Raw genomic sequence first — 20,112 nt, 5'->3', positions numbered from 1 at the left:
TACAAAGGGACAAACATTACATGATTCCACTTAGATGCAGTGGCTAGAATAAGCAAATTCAGAAGACAGGTGGCTCAGTGGTAAAGAATCTGCCTGTCAATGCAGGCAATTGTAGTTTTTAATTAAAAAAAATTTAAGTCTTTCTCATCAGTTTTATTGAGATACAAATGACATCAGCACTGTATGTTTAGGGTACACAGCATAATGATTTGCCATACATACATCATGAAATGATTATCACAATAAGTTTAATGAATGTCATCAACTCATGCATGCACACTCAGTCGTGTCTGACTCTCTGTGACCGCAGAGACTGTAGCCCGCCAGGCTCCCCTGTCCATGGGATTTCCCAGGCAAAAATACTGGAGTGGGTTGACATTTTCTTTTCCAGGGAATCTTCCTGACCCAGGGATCAAACCTGTGGTCTCCTGCGTCTCCTGCACTGGCAGGCAGATTCTTTACCACTGAGCCACCTGGGAGATCCTCCATCATCAACTCATATAGACACAAAATTAAAGAAGGAGGAAAAAAAAACATTTTCCTTCTGATGAGACCTCTTAGGATTTACTCTCTTTACAACTTCATATATAACACACAGAAGTGTTAATTACATTTATCATGTTGTACATTATGTACTTATTTATCTTACAGCTGGAAGTTTGTGCCTTTTGACAGCTTCCATCCAGTCAATTTTATTTCTATCTATCAAAGAAGAATCCAAACACAAAATTTTTAAAAAATTCCACTCATTGAGGAATAAATTTAAAAAGAAAATAAGTGAAAGACTTATACTGAAGTTGAACGTCTAAACAAATAGAGAACAGAAAGTACAATTCATGTCCGTGTTCTAGAAGATGGCATATCTCCCCATACTGATTAAAGATTCAATGTGACCTCTATCAAAATCCAAGGGGGAATTTTTTTGAGGGGGACAGAAATTGAAAAACTGATACTAAAATGATATGGAAATATGCAAAGAATGTCGAATTGCTAAACAATTTTCAAAAAGAACAAAATTGGAGGACTAACACTTCTTGTTTTTAAAACTTACTATAAAACATTAGTAATCAAGACTTTAAGGAAAAGATATACAAAACAGTAAACAAAATTTAGCATCCTGAAATAAATCCTTACATTTATAGTCAACTGATTCCTAAAAGAGAAGACAACATGATACTCTTATCAACAAATAGTGCTAGAACCAACTCAGTATCTACTTGAACAAAGATGACTTTAGACCATAACCATACAAAAAACTTAAAATCAATCACAGACCTAAATATAAGAGCTAAAGAACTGCTAGGAGAAAACACAGGAGAATATTTTTTATGACCTTGGGACAGACAAAGGTTTTTTAGATGCAACACCAAAAGCATAATCCAGGAAAAAAAAAACTGGTAATTTCATCAAAATGAAAAACTTTTGTGCTTCAGAGGACACCATTAATAAAATGAAAAGACAATCCACAGAGTGAGAGAAAATATTTGCAAATCATATGTCTGATAAAGGACTTGGGTCCAAATATACGGAACTCTTACAACTCAATAATAATACAAACAACTCAATTTCAAAAAAAGGCAAAAGATTTAAATAAACCAAAGAAGATGTATGAATGGCTAGGTACATTAAAAATGTTCAAAATCATTCCTCAGTAGGAAAATGCAAATTAAAACAAAGGAGACACTACTTTATACCCAACAGAATAACTACAATCAAAAAGATAAACAATAACAAGTATCAGAAGGGTATGGAGAAACTAGCACACTCATATGGTACTGGTAAAAATGGTACTACCATTTATAGTTGTTTGGCTGTTTCTCTTAAATACTTAAATTTACCATATGACTCAGAAAAAGAAAAACAAAGACTTAGTATTTGCAAACATTCATAACAGCATTGTTCATGCTAGCAAAAAACTACAAACAATTCAAATGTTTATCAACTGATAAATTGGTAAACCAAATGTGGTGTATCCATACAATGCAATACTATTCAGCAATGAAAAAGAATCAACTATTGATACATGGTACAAAATTGATGAATCTTGAAGACTGCACATTCTGTGATTCTATTTATATGAAATGAGAGAAGGCAAATCTACAGGTACAGAAAACAGATTAGAAGGTTTCTGGAGCTGGGGGTATGAGAGGATAGATTACAAACAGGCATATGGGATATTTTTAAAGCATTGTAAAACTGTTCTAAAACTAGATCATGGTAATGGTGTAAAATTTTATACATTTTAAAAAAATCATTGAATCATATACTTAAAATGGATAAATTCATGGTATGGCTTCTAAAAGTGACTGAGAAGTTGTTTTTGTTTTTTTTTTAAGAGCAAAAACAACAAAATAAGCATTGTACTTCTTACCTCTGCTGGATATACTGGGCATAATCTGAGGAATCATATTATTGCTTGTATCCATGGGTTGGGAATTATCTTGACCCATCTGATCATCTGGTGGCATATAGGCAGGAGGAGGAGTATCAGCTAACAGGAAGAAAAAAGACAAGTTAGAGTCCCAAAAGAATAGTTAAAAATCTTCATCTTGCTCAAAGTTAAATCTAAATGTATCAGAAAGTTCTTAAAAATTGCCAGTAGGATTCATTACCGAACATCACAAACACACAAAAAAGCAGGATGCTACCTTAGGACAAGGCAAAAGGAGAAAAGACAGCATACCCCTTAGCCACCTGAAACCTACTACAAGTCCACATGAATTTGGTCCAATCCAGCATAGTAATATCACTGCTAAAATTCAGTACAATAGAATTTAAGATCAAGAATTTTGCCTTCATTTGCTTAGAATCATATGCCCAGAGAAACTGCAACTACTGCAAGTCAATCTGAAGGCCATAGATTATCCTCGTTCAGATATCTACAGAGACATTCTTAAATTGCCAAGATCATTACACACTGTATTGTTATTTAGAACTGGAAAATAAAACCATGCTCTTTCAAAATATGCAACAACACTAACAGCAGCTATCTAATTCTTTTGCGATGTCTTACAATGGCATTATGTCCTATGGCTCTAAGGAAACAAAATGAACTACAAAATCTTTTGAGTTAAAACATTTCCGGCTGCAAACCTTTACAAAAGCTATAGCTATACTTCTTTGTCTCAGTAACTATAAATACTGAACATATATCTGAATATATAACTTGTTTTTCACCTCAAGGTTTGTACAAGATATATTTTGAGACAGAGCTACCAATCGGCACTGACTGGAGTACAAAGGATGAAAGTTAGTTTTTGAAAAGACACCTAAGAGCAAGTTCAACAGTTGGAACTTAAATCCTTTTCAAAAAACAAAACTTCATCAATTGGTATTTCATTGCAATAAAGAGGAGGCATTCCAGTATTTCTAATGATTTAACGATACAAGACCATGCATGCCATTAATAAAATTTAGCCACTTTAAAAATCTGCTTATGATCCTTCTCCAGGCAAATCAGTGCATCAGTTATCTAATGAAAGATAACTGGAGTTCATTTTAAGCCGCTGCTGCTGCTGCTGCTAAGTCGCTTCAGTCGTGTCCGACTCTGTGCGACCCTATAGACGGCAGCCCACCAGGCTCCGCTGTCCTTGGGATTCTCCAGGCAAGAACACTGGAGTGGGTTGCCATTTCCTTCTCCAATGCATGAAAGACAAAAGTGAAAGTGAAGTCGCTCAGTCGTGTCCGACTCTTCGCGACCCCATGGACTGCAGCCTACCAGGCTCCTCCATCCATAGATTTTCCAGGTAAGAGTACTGGACTGGGGTGCCACTGCCTTCTCTGCATTTTAAGCTATCAAAGTATAAAATGATTTGACAAGCAATGTAGCAAAGTTAAAAAAGCAGGGACTAGAGTCAGAGAAACCTGGGCCTGAACCCCCACTTATCAGCTATGTGACCTTAAGTAAGGTACTTAAACTCTTGGGGTTAATACCAGTTTCATCTTCCATCTGTAAAATAAGAATAATATCTATCTCACATGGCTGTTCTGAAGATTAAATTTAATGTGATATCTTTCATCTAAAAAAGGCACTTGGTAAATGGTATTCGGTAGTAAAAACTTTATGAAAATATTTAACTTAAGTCATATATAGCTACTTCCTTTGTTGCTTTGACAGAACTTAATTGTAATGCCTAGTGGCATACATAGATTTAGTCATTTGGTCCAATATACGGCCAACTGATATCTAACGCCACTTTGTTTTGTTTCCGATTATCTACTTTCCTTCATATTCATCAGATAGAGTCATTTTCTGTCTTTATGTTTTTGATAAGTTTTTACTACATTCTGCCTTTACTGTATATAGGACTCCTCTCTATGAAATCATTCAAGTTAGCACCATTTGGCTTCAAACTCTCAATCTGCACTGGCAACCACTTAACATATAGGTATATCTACATAGCTAGCAGTAAATGTATTTATGTGTTGCTGTAATTTCATCTATTTATTTAACAAATATTTACTGGAGGATCTACTGCATATTAAACTCTGATGTAGGTACTGGAGATGTAGCAATAAACAAAAGATGCTATGAAATCCCTTTTTTCATGAAGTTTACAGACAAGTTGGCAGGGGGAAGAGGCAGATTATAAGACAAAATATACTACACTGGATTGTAATACATGTAATACATGCCACAGAGAACGATCAAGCAATGAGATAGGGAAGGTGGGTTGAAGGAGTGAGTGCAACTTTTAAATGTTATCTACCTTATTGTCACTGTTCTTAAAGGGTAATTGCCAATCTCCCCCAAATTGTGTTTGCTTTTTTAAAAACTTTCATTTATGTAAACTAAAAAAAATAAAAACAGTTCACCCACTTCCCTCAACTGCTTTTTCACCACCTCTGGCAACCAGAGGTGGCTGTCCTCTGTATCTATGAGCCTAGTTGTTTTTTTTAAGTCCACATATAAGAGAGATCACAACACTATTTGTCTTTCTCAGTCTTATTTCACTTAGCATAAAGCTGTCAAGATTCATCCATGTTGTCACAGATGGCAAGATCTCATTCTTTTTTATGGCTGGATAATACCTGTGTGTGTATTTATCATATATTCTTTATCCATAAATTAACACTTAGGTTGCCTCCACATTATGGCGACTATAAATCAAGTCACGATAAACATGAGAGGGGTGATACTTTCCTGAGTCAGTGCTTTTGTTTTCTTCGGCTAAATATCCAAAAGTAGAATTAACGAAGCATATGGCAGTTCTGTTTTTTATTTTTTGAGGAAATTCTATACTGTTTTCAAAACTGGCCACACTAATTTTCATTCCAACAGTGCACAAGAATTCCCTTTCCTCCAAATCCTCAGCAACACTTGTTATTTCCACCTTTCTGATAAACAGTCATTGTAATAAGGGTAAGGTAATAGCTCACTGTGGTTTTGACCTGCATTTCCCTGACAATTAGTGATGTCTAGAGCATCTTTTCATGTATCTATTGGGCAAAAGAATGTCTTCTTTGGATAAGTATGTATTCAGATCTTAATAGACCTTTTTTTTTGCCACTGTGTTGTATGAGTTCTTCCTATAAATTTTGTATATTAGCCCCTTACTGGATACATCATTTGCAAAAATTTTCTTTCATTCAGTAGGCTGCCCTTTTATTTTATTGATGGTTTCCCTTGCTGTGCAGAAACGCTTTAGTCTGATATAGTTTCACTTGTTTATTTTTGCTTTTGTTGCATTTGCTTTTAGTGTCAGATTAAAAAAAATCATCAGCAAGACCTAGTTAAGGAGCTTAGTATATATATTTTCTTCTAGGAGTTTTATGATTTGAGGTCTTACATTAAACTCTATCTATTTTGAGTTAATTTTTGGGTGTGGTGTAAGACAATGGTCCAATTTCATCCTTTTGCATGTGTCTGTCCAGTTTCACCAACGTATTTATGGAAGACACTGTCCTTCCCCCTTGTACATTCGTGGCTCCTCTGTTGTAAATTAATTGACAATTTTTGCATGAGTTGATTTCTTGACACTCTACTCTGTTGCATGATCTATGTGTTTGTTTGTATGCCAATATTATATTATTTTTATTATTACAGCTTTGTAATACAGTTTGAAATCAGGGAGTATGATGCCTTCAGCTTTGCCTTCAGCTTTGTCCCTCTTTCGGAAAACTGCTTCGGCTATTCTGGATCTTTTGTGGTTCCATACACATTTTAGGACTATTATATTTTGTGGAAAATATATCTACTTGCATTTTTAAACATACAACACTTGGCAAAATAAAATTCAAAACTCTTCTGGAAATCAAACAATTACCAAAGAATAGTCAAAAATAGTTAGTTCTTGACATATTAACAGCTGACCCAGAGGATCAGCAGTATTAGAACAAATGCTAATTCTTAGGAGTTATTTTTTGTATCAATAAAATAAATTCTTACCTGGGAGCTGAAATGGACTTCCTGGTCCAGAACTTGCTGGGGAGTTGGGATATGTGCTGCTAGCAGGGGAAGGAGGGTAGGGACTATTTGGAGATAAGGGAAAAGGAGTGTTGTTGGGCTGATGGAAAGAATCAGGAAACGTTGCATTTTGTGGCATGTGCGGTTCATTGTGGCTTAAGTTTCTAAACTGAACCAGAAGGCTGTGTTGTGGATTGAATTCATTATGACGAGGCACTAATACTGGAGGTAAGACTGAAAGACAAAAATCAAAAGTTGTCTGTGAGCAATGACTAAAACAACTCATACACATGAAGGGACAGTTAAGAAAGGATTGAGGGAAGATGGTAAACCTATTAAAAACAATTTACTTTTAGGAAGGGCTGCTTTGTTAGAACCCTGAATCTGTATTTACATAATAATTAAAGCGAAAATTCTCTAAGCATTCAGCCTATATAAAATACTCTAGAAGACAGAATACCCAAGCAGAGAAGATAATCGTGGTAAGCATATTTAAGAGCAACCATAATTACAGCAAAGGGAATAAAGCCAATGTTTTACAAAAACTATAACTGGTATATAACCTTAACCCTTTAAAAACTATGAATCACCATGTTGTACACCTGAAACTTAATATAATATTATATGTCAATGATACCAAAAAAAATAAAGGTAAATATGTCATCATCTCCTTAGATGTTATTGCTGTTGGTCTTGCTTTATCTATAGGAAACAGGGAACACATCCTAAACCATGTGGGTCAAAGCACCATCCCTTAGTTTGCAGTCCAGATAGCTGTTTCCATGACAGTCCTACTTCTCTGCATGTTTGCTCTTTACCATCCAAGACTGTAATTTTCATAAGGTGTTCATATGAATCTGAAATAAAATAGTGGGCTAATATAACTTTAAATTTTTTAATTAAAAAATAGATGAAAACAACCATAATACAGAGAATTTAATGCACTCAGAGTTCAACAGAGGTAAGTATTCCCAGTGAGCAAGGAGGCAAACAAAATACTGTGGAAAAGACAACATCTGATTGGACCTTAAAGAACGGGAAGCATTTCACATAGAAGTGCTAGGGGTGGAGCATGTCAAGAGTGTAGAGGAGGAGCTGGAAAGATATAAGAAAGGACAGGCAGAGGGCTAAGCACTAAACTGGGAGGTAAGACTAAAGTTGAAAGCAGCTATGCATAGGTCCTGAAAGCCTCCATGTTTCCAATTTTGAACATTTCTTCTTTCTTTCGCTTTACCATCTGAGCCACGAGGGAAGCAACTGCTGCTGCTGCTAAGTCACTTCAGTCGTGTCCGACTCTGTACGACCCCATAGATGGCAGCCCACCAGGCTCCCCTGTCCCTGGGATTCTCCAGGCAAGAACGCTGGAGTGGGTTGCCATTTCCTTCTCCAATGCATGAAAGTGAAAAGTGAAAGGGAAGTCGCTCAGTCATGCCCGACTCTTAGCGACCCCATGGACTGCAGCCTACCAGGCCCCTCCGTCCATGGGATTTTCCAGGCAAGAGTACTGGAGTGGGGTGCCACTGCCTTCTCCAAGGGAAGCCACTAACAAGGTCCAAATAGTATGTAAAGTGAAGTGAAAGTCACTCAGTGTGTCCAATTCTTTGCAACCCCATGGGGGTCCATGGAATTCTCTAGGCCAGAATACTGGAGTGGGTAACCTTTCCCTTCTCCAGGGGATCTTCCCAGCCCAGGAACTGAACCCAGGTCTCCCGCATTGCAGGCAGAGCCTTTACTAGCTGAGCCACAAGGGAAGCCCGTATTTTATGTTCTTCAGTAAAGCTTCCCCAACTGAAAACAGTAACAATTCCTAGATAGAGGTCTTCCACTCAAAATTATTTTTTCTAAACACATCCATAACAAAAATATATACAAGCATAAACAGTTTTAAACTGGGCTTCCCTTGTGGCTCAGCTGATAAAGAATCCACCTGCAATGCAGGAGACCTGGGTTCAATTCCTGGGCTGGGAAGATCCCCTGGAGAAGGGAAAGGCTACCCACTCCAGTATTCGGGCCAGGAGAATTCCATGGACTGTCTAGTCCATGGGTCACAAAGAGTCAGACACAACTGAGCAACTTTCACTAAACAGTTTTAAAGAACACATTTTTTAACAGATCCACTTTATTCAAACATTGAATTTTTCTAAAAACTCAAGTGATCAATAACATCTGATCATCTTTCCCAAGAGGAAATTGAAAAATCTGATTTCTCTAAACTTAAGGTACTATCTCACCTCTTTCATAATTTTGTTTTATTTGTCAGTGTAATTTCACTTTCAAAAATTTCCCTTTGACTCTAACATCTAAGCACAGTGAAACAGTGAAACATTTAGTGAAATGTTTAATGAAATATTTAGTTTCACTAAACCTGTTTAGTGAAAGTCGCTCAGTCATGTCCGACTCTTTGAGACCCTATACAGTCATGGAATTCTCCAAGCCAGAATACTGGAGTGGGTAGCCTTTCCCTTCTCCAGGGGATCTTCCCAAGTCAGCAGTGACAAAATTAAACTTTTAAAATTAACTAGGTTGTATCTCTGCTCCCTGAAGTAGGGATGAACCTAAGCAATCAGAAGCTCTGTAATTTGTATTGTTTTTTTTATCTCTTTTCATTTTACTGAATCAGTATTGTGACTATGTAGTTCATGTCTGATTAGGACTGCTTTTTCCTATGTATTACTAACTGCTGTTTTCCTTACAAAATGATGGGCAGCTGCCACGGGACAGAAGGACATGAGACACTGAGAATGTCCATGTTCAGCTCTCTAGCAATCTGAAAGACTTAGTGAAATAACTATTTAGGAATTCAATCCAGTAAGGATTTTTTGAGACAGAACTAAAATCACTAATTTCTCTTTAACTTGTATATTACCTATACACATACTTTTTTTAGGAAATTATTTTCATTCAAAATTAATAATACACTGATAGTTTCAAAAGATAGATGCTACAAGAGATTATAAACAAAAAGAACAATTTCTAAGCCTGCTCCCAAACTGCTTCCAGAAACAACAAATTTAAACTTAACCATTTCCTCTAAAATTCACTTTGTGCCCTACTAAATTATAATGCTTATACTGCTGTTACTGTTTTGTCAAGACATTATCTGTAGGCTTACTTTTATGGCAAATGAAGTAGATTTCTTAAATCATTCTATTCCCCATTCTCTTCCTAATAAAGTCACATAAAAATCTGGTTAACTCAATATCCTGTGTTTATGATAGTTCATATATTATATAAATTACATAAATACAATTCATTGCTGAGCCAAATTTGTATTAATTTTTTCTTAAACAATTTTTTTTTAATTATTGCCTTGGTCCTTCATTTGCTTAATCTCATGTTTGTACCACTAATTTCCCAAAGTCCAACAGATCTAATAAATTCCTACCAATACTATTTTCCAGGTGCCACAAATAAAGAATCTATTGATTCAATTTTCTCCCCTGGATCCTCCATCGTTTGCTATTTAAGTCCCCTACAAAGTCAAGGTCTTTAGACTTCCTCTTCTTTTCTCTCCAGTTGGATCCCATTTCCTGGACCTCATTCTCTATTAGTTTACTAAGGAAGGATGTAAGGAAGATAAATTTTGAGTCCTTGCTTATATGAAAGTAACCTGTCTTATGTTTATCTACAGACAAATTCCAGAATAACCTTTTTCTCTCTGAATGTGCGGGGTACTGCTTTATTTTTTTCTAGAATCCAAAATTGCATTGAAAAATCCAGTATTCTCATTTCTAGTCTTTTCTATGTGCCCTATCTTTTTTACTCTGGGAGCTCTCAATATCTTCTTATCCATGATATGCTAAAATTTCACATATGGGTCTTTTTTCTGTCTCCTTTTCTGGTTACTCAGTCATTGGGCCCATTTAATTTTCAGTTCTGGGAATTGTTCTAATAGTATTTCTTTCATAATTTCTCTTTCCCATTATCTCCAATGCTTTAAGAATTATTATTTTATAAGAATATTTAATATGAAACTTATTCTGAGCCAGTTAATGTTTTATCTAAGCACTTTTCATACATTAACTCATCTAATTCTCATAACTAACCTGAGGTAAGTACTATTATTCCCATTTTACAGATAAGGAAACAAAGTCACAGACAGGTTAATTAATTTCTCTATGGTCATTTTGATAGTACTGGTGAAGTCAGTATCCAAATCCAGAGAATCTGGTTCAAGAAAGTAATCTTAACCACTGGACAACACTATTAAATACTGAATCACCTAGCCTGGCTCTCTATTTTGCTTTTATCACTTTCCAACTGTTTTCTACTCTTTTTTTTCCAACTTTGCAATACTTGCTGGCTCCACTACATATTAACTACATGATCTTTTGTAAGTTGTTGTTTTTTAGTCCCTACATTGTGTCTGACTCTTTCTGCAACCCCATGGACTATATAGCCTGTCAGGCTCCTCTGTTCATGGAATTTCCTAGGCAAAGATACTTATGTGGGTTGCCATTTCCCTCCCCAGGGGTTCTTCCCAACCCAGGGATTGAACCTATGTTTCCTGAATTGGCAAGTAGATTCTTTACCACTGAGCCATCAGGGAAGCCCCTTTTATAAGCTACTTTTCTATTAATTTTTGGTTTCTTTATCTGTAACTTACTGGTAAACTTAAGAGTATAATAAAATGTTCGTACCATTTTCAAAGCCCATGAAGGAATAACCTCATAGGATTACGAAAGTGTCTAGTCCTTGTCATTGTTCAGTCGCTAAGTCATCTCTGAAGTTTTGCGACACTATGGACCTCAGTATGCCAGGCTCCTCTGCTCTCCACTATCTCCCAGAGTTTGCTCTAATTCAAGTCCATTGAGCTGGTGATGCTATCTAACCATCTCATCTTCTGCTACCCTCTTCTCCTTCTGCCTTCAATCTTTCCCAGCATCAGGGTCTTTTCAAATGAGTCAGCTCTTTGCAGCAAGGAGCCAAAGTATTGGAGCTTCGGCTTCAGTCCTTTCAATGAATATTCAGGGTTGATTTCCTTTAGGATTGACTGGTTTGATCTCCTTGCAGTCCAAGGGACTCTCAAGGGTCTTCTCCAGCACCACAGTTTCAAAACATCAATTCTTTGGCATTCAGCCTTATTTATGGTCCAACTTTCACATCCATACACGACTACTAAAAAACCATAGTTTTGACTATATGGACCTTTGTAGGCAAAGTGATGTCTCTGCTTTTTAATATGCTGTCTAGGTTGGTCATAGCTTTCCTCCCAAGGAGCAAGCATCTTTTAATTTCATGGCTACAGTCATCATTTCTGGTGATTATGGAACCCAGGAAAATAAAATTTGTCACTGTTTCCATTTTTTCTCCTTCTACTGGCCATGAAGTGATGGGACCAGACGCCATGATCTTATTTTTTTTTTAATGGTGAGTTTTAAGCCAGCTTTTTACTCTCTTCTTTCACCTTCATCAACAGGCTCGTTAGTTCCTCTTTGCTTTCTGCCATTAGAATGATAGTATCTGCATATCTGAAGTGTTGATATTTCTCCCAGCAATCTTGATTCTAGTTAGTGATTCATTCAGCTGGCATTTCGCATGATGTACTCTGCAGAGAAGTTAAATAAGCAGGGTGATAATATACAGCCTTGTCATACTCCTTTCCCAATTTGGAACCAGTTCATTGTTGCATGTCTGGTTCTAACTGTTCTTGACCTGCATATAGGTTTTTAAGGAGACAGGTATGGTGTTCTGGTACTCCCATCTCTTTAAAATTGTCAAGTTTGTTGTGATCCACACAGTCAAAGGCTTTAGCACAGTCAATAAAGCCGAAGTAAATCTTTTTCTGGAATTCCCTTGCTCTCTCCATGATTCAACAAATGTTGGCAATTTGCTCTCTGGTTCTTTGCAACCCAGCTTGTACATGTGAAGTTCTCTGTTCACATACTACTGAAGCCTAACTTAATGGATTTTGAGCATAACCTTACTAACATGTGAAAATAGTCTAGTCATTAGAACATTCCTTGGCAGTGTCTTTGGGACTGGAATGAAAACTGAGCTTTTCCAGTCCTGTCCCACTGCTGAGTTTTCCAAATGTGCTGGCACACTGAGTGCAGCACTTCACCAGCATTATCTTTCAGGATTTTAAACAGCTCAGCTGGAACTCCATCACCTCCAATCGTTTTGTTCATGGTTCCTAATGCCCACTCAGCTTCACACTCCAGGATGTCTGGCTCTAGGTGAATGATCTCACCATCGTGGTTATCCAGGTCATTAAGACCTTTTTTGTATAGTTCTTCGTGTATTTTTACCACCTCTTCTTAATCTCTTCTGCTTCTGTTAGGTCCTTACTGTTTCTGTCCTTTATCATGCACATCCTTGCACAAAATGTTCCCTTGATAGCTCCAATTTTCTTGAAGAGATCTCTAGTCTTTCCCATTCTACTGTCATCCTCTATTTCTTGGCATTGTTCATTTAAGAAGGCCTTCTATCTCTCTTTGCTATTCTCTGGAACTCTGCATTCAGTTGGGTGTATCTTTCCCTTTCTCCCTTGCCTTTCGCTTTTCTTCTTTACTCAGTTATTTGTAAAGCCTCCTCAGAAAACCACTTTGCCTTTTGCATTTTTTCTTTGAAATGGTTTTGGTCACTGCCTCCTATACAATGTTACAAACTTCCATCCATAGTTCTGCAGGCATTCTGTCTATCAGATCTAATCCCTTACATCTATTCATCACTTTCACTGAATAATCATGAGGGATCTGATCCAGGTCATACCTGAATAGCCTAGTGGTTTTCTCTATTTTCTTCAATTTAAGCCTACATTTTTCAATAAGAAGTTCATGATCTGAACCACAATCAGTTCCAGGCCTTATTTTAGCTGACTGTATAGAGTTTCTTCATCTTCAACTACAAAGAATATAATCAACCTGATTTCAGTATTGACCATCTGGTGATGTATATGTGTAGAGTCGTCTCTTGGGTTGCTGGAAAAGGGCGTTTGCTATGACCAGCATGTTCTGTTGACAAAACTGTTAGCCTTTGCCCTGCTTCATTTTGTACTCTAAGGCCAAACTCGCCTGTTATTTCAGGTATCTCTTGCCTTCCTACTTTTGCATTCCAATCCCCTGTGATGAAAAGGACATCTTTTTTGGTTAGTTCTAGAAGATGCTGTAGGTCTTCATAGCACCAGTCAACTTCAGCTTCTTCAGCATCAGTGGTTGGGGCACAGACTTGGATTACTGTAATGCTGAACGGTTTGCCTTGGAAACAAATCAAGATCATTCTATCATTTTTGAGGTTGCACCCAAGTACTGCATATCAGACTTGAGGACTGTGAAGGCTACTCCATTTCTTCTAAGGGATTCTTGCCCAAAGTAGTAGATGTATGGTCATTTGAATTAAATTTTCCCATTCCTGTCCATTTTAGTTCACTGATTCCTAAGATGTCAATGTTAACTCTTGCCATCTCCTGCTTGACCATGTCCGATTTACCTTGATTCATGGACCTAACAGTCCAGGTTCCCATGGAATACTATTCTTTGTAGCATCAGACTTTACTTTCACCACCAGATACATCCACAACTGAGCATTATTTCTGCTTTGGCCCAGCTGTTTCCTTCTTTCTGTAGCTATTAATAATTGCCCTCTGTGACTCTGGTAGCTCAGTGGTAAAGAATCCGCCTGCCATGCAGAAGAAATGGGTTTGACCTCTGGGTCAGGAAGATCCCCTGGAGAAGGAAATGGCAACCTATTCCAATATTCTTGCCTGGGAAATCCCATGGACAGAGGAGCCTGGCAGGCTAAAGTCCAAGGGATTGCAAGAGTTGGATACAACTTAGTGACTAAATCACTACCACTACTTTCTCAGCAGCATTTTTGCTTCCCTGGTGGCTTAGATGGTAAAGAATCTGCCTGCAATGCAGGAGACCCAGGTTTGATCCTTGGGGTTGGGAAGATCCCCTGGAGAAGGGAATGGCTATCCACTCCAGTACCCTTGCCTGGAGAATTCCATGGATGGAGGGGCCTGAAGGGCTACCATCCATGGGGTCGCAAGGAGTTGGACACAACTGAGCAACACTAACACTTTCTTAGTAGCATACTGGACACCTTCTGATGAAGGGGGCTCATCTTTCTGTGTCGTATCTTTTTGCATTTTCATACTGTTCATGGAGTTCTCACAGCAAGAATACTGGAGTGGGCTGCCATTTCCTCCTCCAGTGGACCACGTTTTGTCAGAACTCTTCACTATAATCTGTTTCGGGTGGCCTTGCACAGCATGGTTCATAGCTTCATTGAGTTATGCAAGCCCCTTAGCCATGACAAGGCAGTGATTCATGAAGGGTATCTAGTCCTTAAGTGCTCAATGATGTTAATTACTATGACTTTATTAATACTGGTATTATGAAGTGATCCATCCCATGTCACAGCTGTTTAACTTGCTTAAGCATACCAGGCCTAAGCCCCAATCTTTTCTACAGAATGAATCACAGCTGAGGAAAACAGATAACAAAAATAAGACATTTCTATTGACTATCAGACACACCCTGGTTATGAGGGAATATACTAAATTCCCTTTCTTGCCAACAACTTCTAGCAAATATCAAGCCTGGGATTTTCAGACTATACTTCTCTTTTAAATCCTCATACTTGCCTTTCCTCATCAATTTCTCTGGCTACAGCTCTCCTTGGATTCAATAAGACATTGAGAATCACCTCAAATACCAACTGGCAGCTCTAAAGCCCTTAAAATAAACTTTCCCTGACAGCACCATTACTCCTATTTTATTTTTTTTTGCTATTCTCCACATCTAATGTTATTGCTACAGTTTTTTTTCTTTTTAAACCATATCGGCATATACTATCTTCATGTGAAATCTAGTGTGGCCAGCAGACTAAGGTGGCTATCATGATTCCTGCCTCTGGGTATTTACCCTGTGTAATCCCTTCCATCTGAGTATATTATCTGTGACTTGCTCCTGAGCAACAGAATATGGCAAAAGTAACAGAATATATATATACTAACATTCCACCAGAACACAATGCCTCTTCTAGCAAGAAAACCCTTTCTTACTGGCTTTGAAGAAATAAGCAGCCACGAATGTGAGCTACCTATAGAGATGGTCACATGGTAAGCAAATGAAGGAGTCAACAACCAGCCAGAATCCAACAGCTTGCAAGGAACTGAATCCTGATAATAATCACATGAGCTTGGAAGCAGAACCTTTCTCAGTTGAGTCTCCAATGGAGACCCAAGACTGACCAATACCTAGTTTACAGCCTTGCAAAGGATCCAAGTAAAGCCATGCCTGGACTCCTGACTTGACAGAAACTGTGAGATAATTAATGTGTGTTAGCCCCTTAGCTTATGGTACTTTGTTATGTAGCAATAGGTAAGTAATGTACCCAACTAGTATCTCAGCTTATATAATTCATTCAATACAAAAAAAATATTTACTGAGCACTCACTCCTAAGTTCCAGGTAATAAAACTATTCTAGGCACTGGGAATGCAGCACAGAACGAGACAGAGGAAGGTCCTTCTCACATCAGTCAATAAACAAAATGAATACCTATCAGTCAAGCAGTGATGAGGCATTTAAGCAAGGACAGAATGAAATAAAAAAATGTGACATGAAAAGATGCTTGGGGGAGAGTACTCTAAGTAGGGGAAAGAGCATGTACGACAAGTCCAGGGAACAGAGGAAGCTTGAGGATAGGTCATGTAGACCCTTGTAGAAATCTGTTCTAAGTGTGACAGAAAGCCTTTAAATGTCTGGGCAGGGAGTGACATGGTTTGATATATACTTCCTAACACTCACTCTGGCTGCTATAACAGGAAACAGAATGGGCTGGGGGAAAGAGAAGAGGCAGAGACCAATTAGGAGACTACTTAAAGGTAAAAGATGATGATGGTCTGTACTAGAGTAGTGGTGTTAGAGATGGTGAGAGATGATATGATCAAAGTACATTTTGAAGGTATAGCAAACAGCATTTCCTCATAGCTTAAGCACAGAACTTCAGAGAGAAAGAAAAGATGACTTCTAGGGAGCAATTATGTGAATGATACTGCCGTTGACTTCAACAGGGAAAACTGGAGGAAAAAATGATTTAGTGGGAAAAACAAATCCAAAGTTCTATTTTGACATTAAATCTGGTATGTTTATTAGACATTCGGGTGGAGATGTTATGTAGGCAACTGGCTAGAGTCAGGAGAAGCTGACTCTGGAGTTCAAAATGTGAGCATGAATTTATAGATGGTTTTAAGACATGTGATAACATGAGAGTACCTACAGGAAAAATATAGATGGAGAAAAAGTCAAGGGACTGAGTCCTGTGAAAACAGGAAAATAACCAACAAAGAGACTAAGCAAAAACAGGTAGTGAGGTAGGAGAATTATAAGAGTGCTGTGCTTCAGAAGCCAATATGAAAAAGGTTTGAGTGGGAGGAAAGGAGAGCAACTGTATCAAACAATGCTGACAGGGCAAATAAGATGAGGACTGAGAATGATTGATCCCTCTGTTTTTAAGAAGACAGTCATTAGTGAATTTGACAAGTCAAAAGGTAGAAAAGAAAGACTAACAAGAGTGGGTGTCAACAGAGAACAGGAAGAACGGTAATGTAGAGATAATACAGATGGAGATTCCTAACTAAACAAGGTACATTGGAGGTGGGGTCACGTGGCTGAGGTCAGGACAGAAATTCTTTCTTAACTTTTATTTGAGGTTGGTCCAGTATTCCTCCCAAGATTAAAAACTTTAAGAAGGAAGCATAAAACTAAAGTAACCTGTTAATTACTAAATTCAGTCAAATGCAAATCAGGAGGCAGAAGTTTTTATAATTCTTCCCAGGGGAATTAAAACCTACCTGGACTCTCCACTCTCTTATAGTGGTATGGGTTGATACAAACTTCTTTTTGCTTAGATCCAAAAGGAAATTCACAAATATCCAATGGCTTTAGCTCATGATGACTCTGCAGATCAGGCCAGCGCCAAACACGACAGTATATAACGTGGGGTAAGCCTTTCCTGTGAGAAACCTGCAGGCGTCCATCTAAAGATCTGGGGATAGTGACACATTTGCTGGGCTGGCCTGGACTGCTCAAGGCTTTCTCCAGTTCCTCCATGGCACCTTTTTTCTTTTTTAGTTTTTTCACCAAAGCATCGACTGCCTTTTCTGCCCATTTCTCCTCTTCATCACCTTGCTTCCAGCCCAACAATCGTTTTACTGCTGGACTAGTAAAAGAAAACAAGCTGGCCATTGACGTCATTTGATTTAAATCTTCAGAAACCTTTCTGCAACTCAAAGTCAGTGTCTACTGAACATACAGATCACAGGTGGAAAGTCATATACAGGCCCTAAGCAAAAGTTGCTATTTAAAAGGAAGGAGTGACATTTATCTTCGTAAGTGCCAGAAGCTTCTTTCATTGGTTCAAGCCCTGAAAGAGAAAAGGTGAAAAGGATAAGATCCCTAGTTTAAATGAATACAAATTACATACATTTAAATCAATATAATTTGAAAAGTATGTTACTTTCAATAAGAGCAGAAAAGCCTTACCAAGTAAAACAAAAAACCTAAGTCTAGATAGAAAAATTTTCTCTTAAGTCCTGTGACCACTCACTTCCTTCTTCATAATATGAATCTCATTGGCAATGTCAAAAGCAAAGTAGGGTGCTCTACTTTTACACATTATCACCCCACAAAAAACAGCCCCTAGACCTTTACTTCCTTCCGTCAGAAGCCAAGTTTACGAAGTAGGTTTCTTCACTGAAATCCATGGTATAAGCTGTGTCAGTTTTGAGCATAATAGTACCCTGATTTGAACACAGGTCTTAAGAGAAACCTAGTGCTTCCCTAGCGTCATTACTTTCTTTAAAATGTTTCACAGACTTGTAAGGTTTGCACAAAAGTCAAAGTACTATTCAAGTCACATTATTAGATGCAAATTGTATTAGAAGTTGTCCTAAGACATACCAAGCCCTCAAATAAATCATAACAACTGGCAGAAAAATGGGAAGTATCTACGTTTAAAATGAAGAAAGCTAGATTTAAAAAGAATAAACCCAAGGTTTAATCCCCCCCAAAATAGTTTATCATTTCATAATTCCTATTGCCTTCTCTGATATTTTAAGTATGTTAAGTTAATGAACCTGCTCCAGGCAGAACACCACTGTATACCCTGAAGAAGTGATATGGAGTGGCATTCCACTGATAAGAGTGGGTACAATCTCCTATGGTTACTACAGTCAACCATACGATTAGTTATTAATGAAATAGCAGGAGTAATGCTTGGAAAAAAGATGTCAGTAACAAAAGATGCTTCCTTTCTTAGACCTAAATAATGCTGCAACTCTGTCTTGGACAAATAATAGAATATTCTAGCATTAACTTTATTCTGGATTGGGGTGATCTTCCCAGAAAAGACTATATGTGCTCAGTTAAAACTCCAGTAGGGCTTCCCTGGTGACTAACAGGTAAAGAATCGCCTGCCAATGCAGGAGACACAGGTTTGTTCCCTGATCCGGGAAGATCCCACATGTCACAGAGCAACTAAGCCCGTGTGATGCAACCATTGAACCTGTAGAGCCCGGAAGTTCCGGCTACTGAGCCTGCGTGCCCTAGAGCCTGTGCTCCACAACAAGAGAAGCCACCACAGTGAGAGGCCCGTGCACCACAACTAGAGAAAAGCCCACGCAGCAGCAAAGACCCAGCACAGCCAAAAAATAAAAGAAGTAAGTCCAATAATGTGAAAGTGTTAGTTGCTCAGTCATGTCCGACTCTTCGTGACCCCATGAACTATAGCCCACCAGGCTCCTCTGTCCATGGGATTTCCCAGGCAAGAATACTGGAGTGGGTGGCCATTTCCATCTCCAGGGGATCTTCCCAAGCTGGGGATCAAACCCGGGTCTCCCACACTGCAGATACTTACAGTCTGAGTAAACAAAATAAAAGAGAATTAAATTCAACAACATTACGTGCCATGTACTATGAATAGTCATAATGGTACTTAAAAAAAAAAAAAAACAGGATCAAATAGTTTCATCTTAAGAGCCAACTGATTTATTCTTTCAACATATGCCTGCTGCCTACTAAGAGCCTATTAAAGTGCCAGGCACTGTTCTACGTGCTGATCCAGAAAAGGAGAAAAAAAGGAGCACTGACTCCTCTTTAGGAGAAAAGGGTTGTAGAGCTATGGAAAACTACAGTTCTTCCTCTAGAAATAAAAATATTAATTAAAAAGTGCTTCACTGATCAAAAAAGGGCCAAGAGCTGCAAGCATTTATTCACTGTACACCACACCCAAGAAATGTGTATCATAACCTCTTGGCACCTGTCACTAGGAACTGCACAATCTTCAATTATGTTGACTCCTCCCTACTTGCAAGGCCAGACCACACAGAGTGCAGAGAAAAACGCACACCTCATTTCACTAAATTCAAATTCCACCAAGTAATTTGCTGTCACTGGGAAGTGAGAGACATGCTCAGCAGTGGCTCTACAGACTGTGTGCTGGAACCATATGAGGAAGGGTGCAGGGAAGTGAAGGTATACTTCTTACGTATGAATGGATATGCCCAAGCCTAGGCAGTATGTCTTTCCCAACACTTCATAGGATAATTTTCACCAGGAAAACAAAACTGCCTACACTGAACCAGGGAAATATAACAAGAAAACAAAAGCACGCTTCAGAAACAGGTCACAGAGTGTATAGTGTTATGAGTTAAACTGTATAAAAAGTCTTCAGTTGTAGCAGTATTAAGGATACAGG

At 38.1% G+C, this 20,112-nt stretch overlaps 1 protein-coding gene across 5 annotated transcripts in view; it reads right to left on the bottom strand.

Moving 5' to 3' along the window:
* SMAD5 (SMAD family member 5) overlaps window positions 1-20,112 on the bottom strand; it is a 114,446-nt gene that overhangs the window by 16,224 nt on the left and 78,110 nt on the right. For all 5 annotated transcript variants that reach the window (XM_055554411.1, XM_055554412.1, XM_055554409.1 and 2 more), the window contains 3 exons: window positions 17,210-17,781; window positions 6,389-6,640; window positions 2,372-2,491 (listed from right to left, as the gene is read on the bottom strand). In XM_055554411.1, the coding sequence (XP_055410386.1) occupies window positions 2,372-2,491; window positions 6,389-6,640; window positions 17,210-17,612 (775 nt within the window). In that variant the 5' untranslated portion in view covers window positions 17,613-17,781. The remainder of the gene's footprint in view (window positions 1-2,371; window positions 2,492-6,388; window positions 6,641-17,209; window positions 17,782-20,112) is intronic.

Source organism: Bubalus kerabau, chromosome 1, assembly GCF_029407905.1.
Source record: "Bubalus kerabau isolate K-KA32 ecotype Philippines breed swamp buffalo chromosome 1, PCC_UOA_SB_1v2, whole genome shotgun sequence".
Lineage (NCBI taxonomy): Eukaryota > Metazoa > Chordata > Mammalia > Artiodactyla > Bovidae > Bubalus > Bubalus kerabau.
Note: the sequence above shows the minus strand (reverse complement) of the source record. Positions and strands in the feature narration are given on the sequence as shown.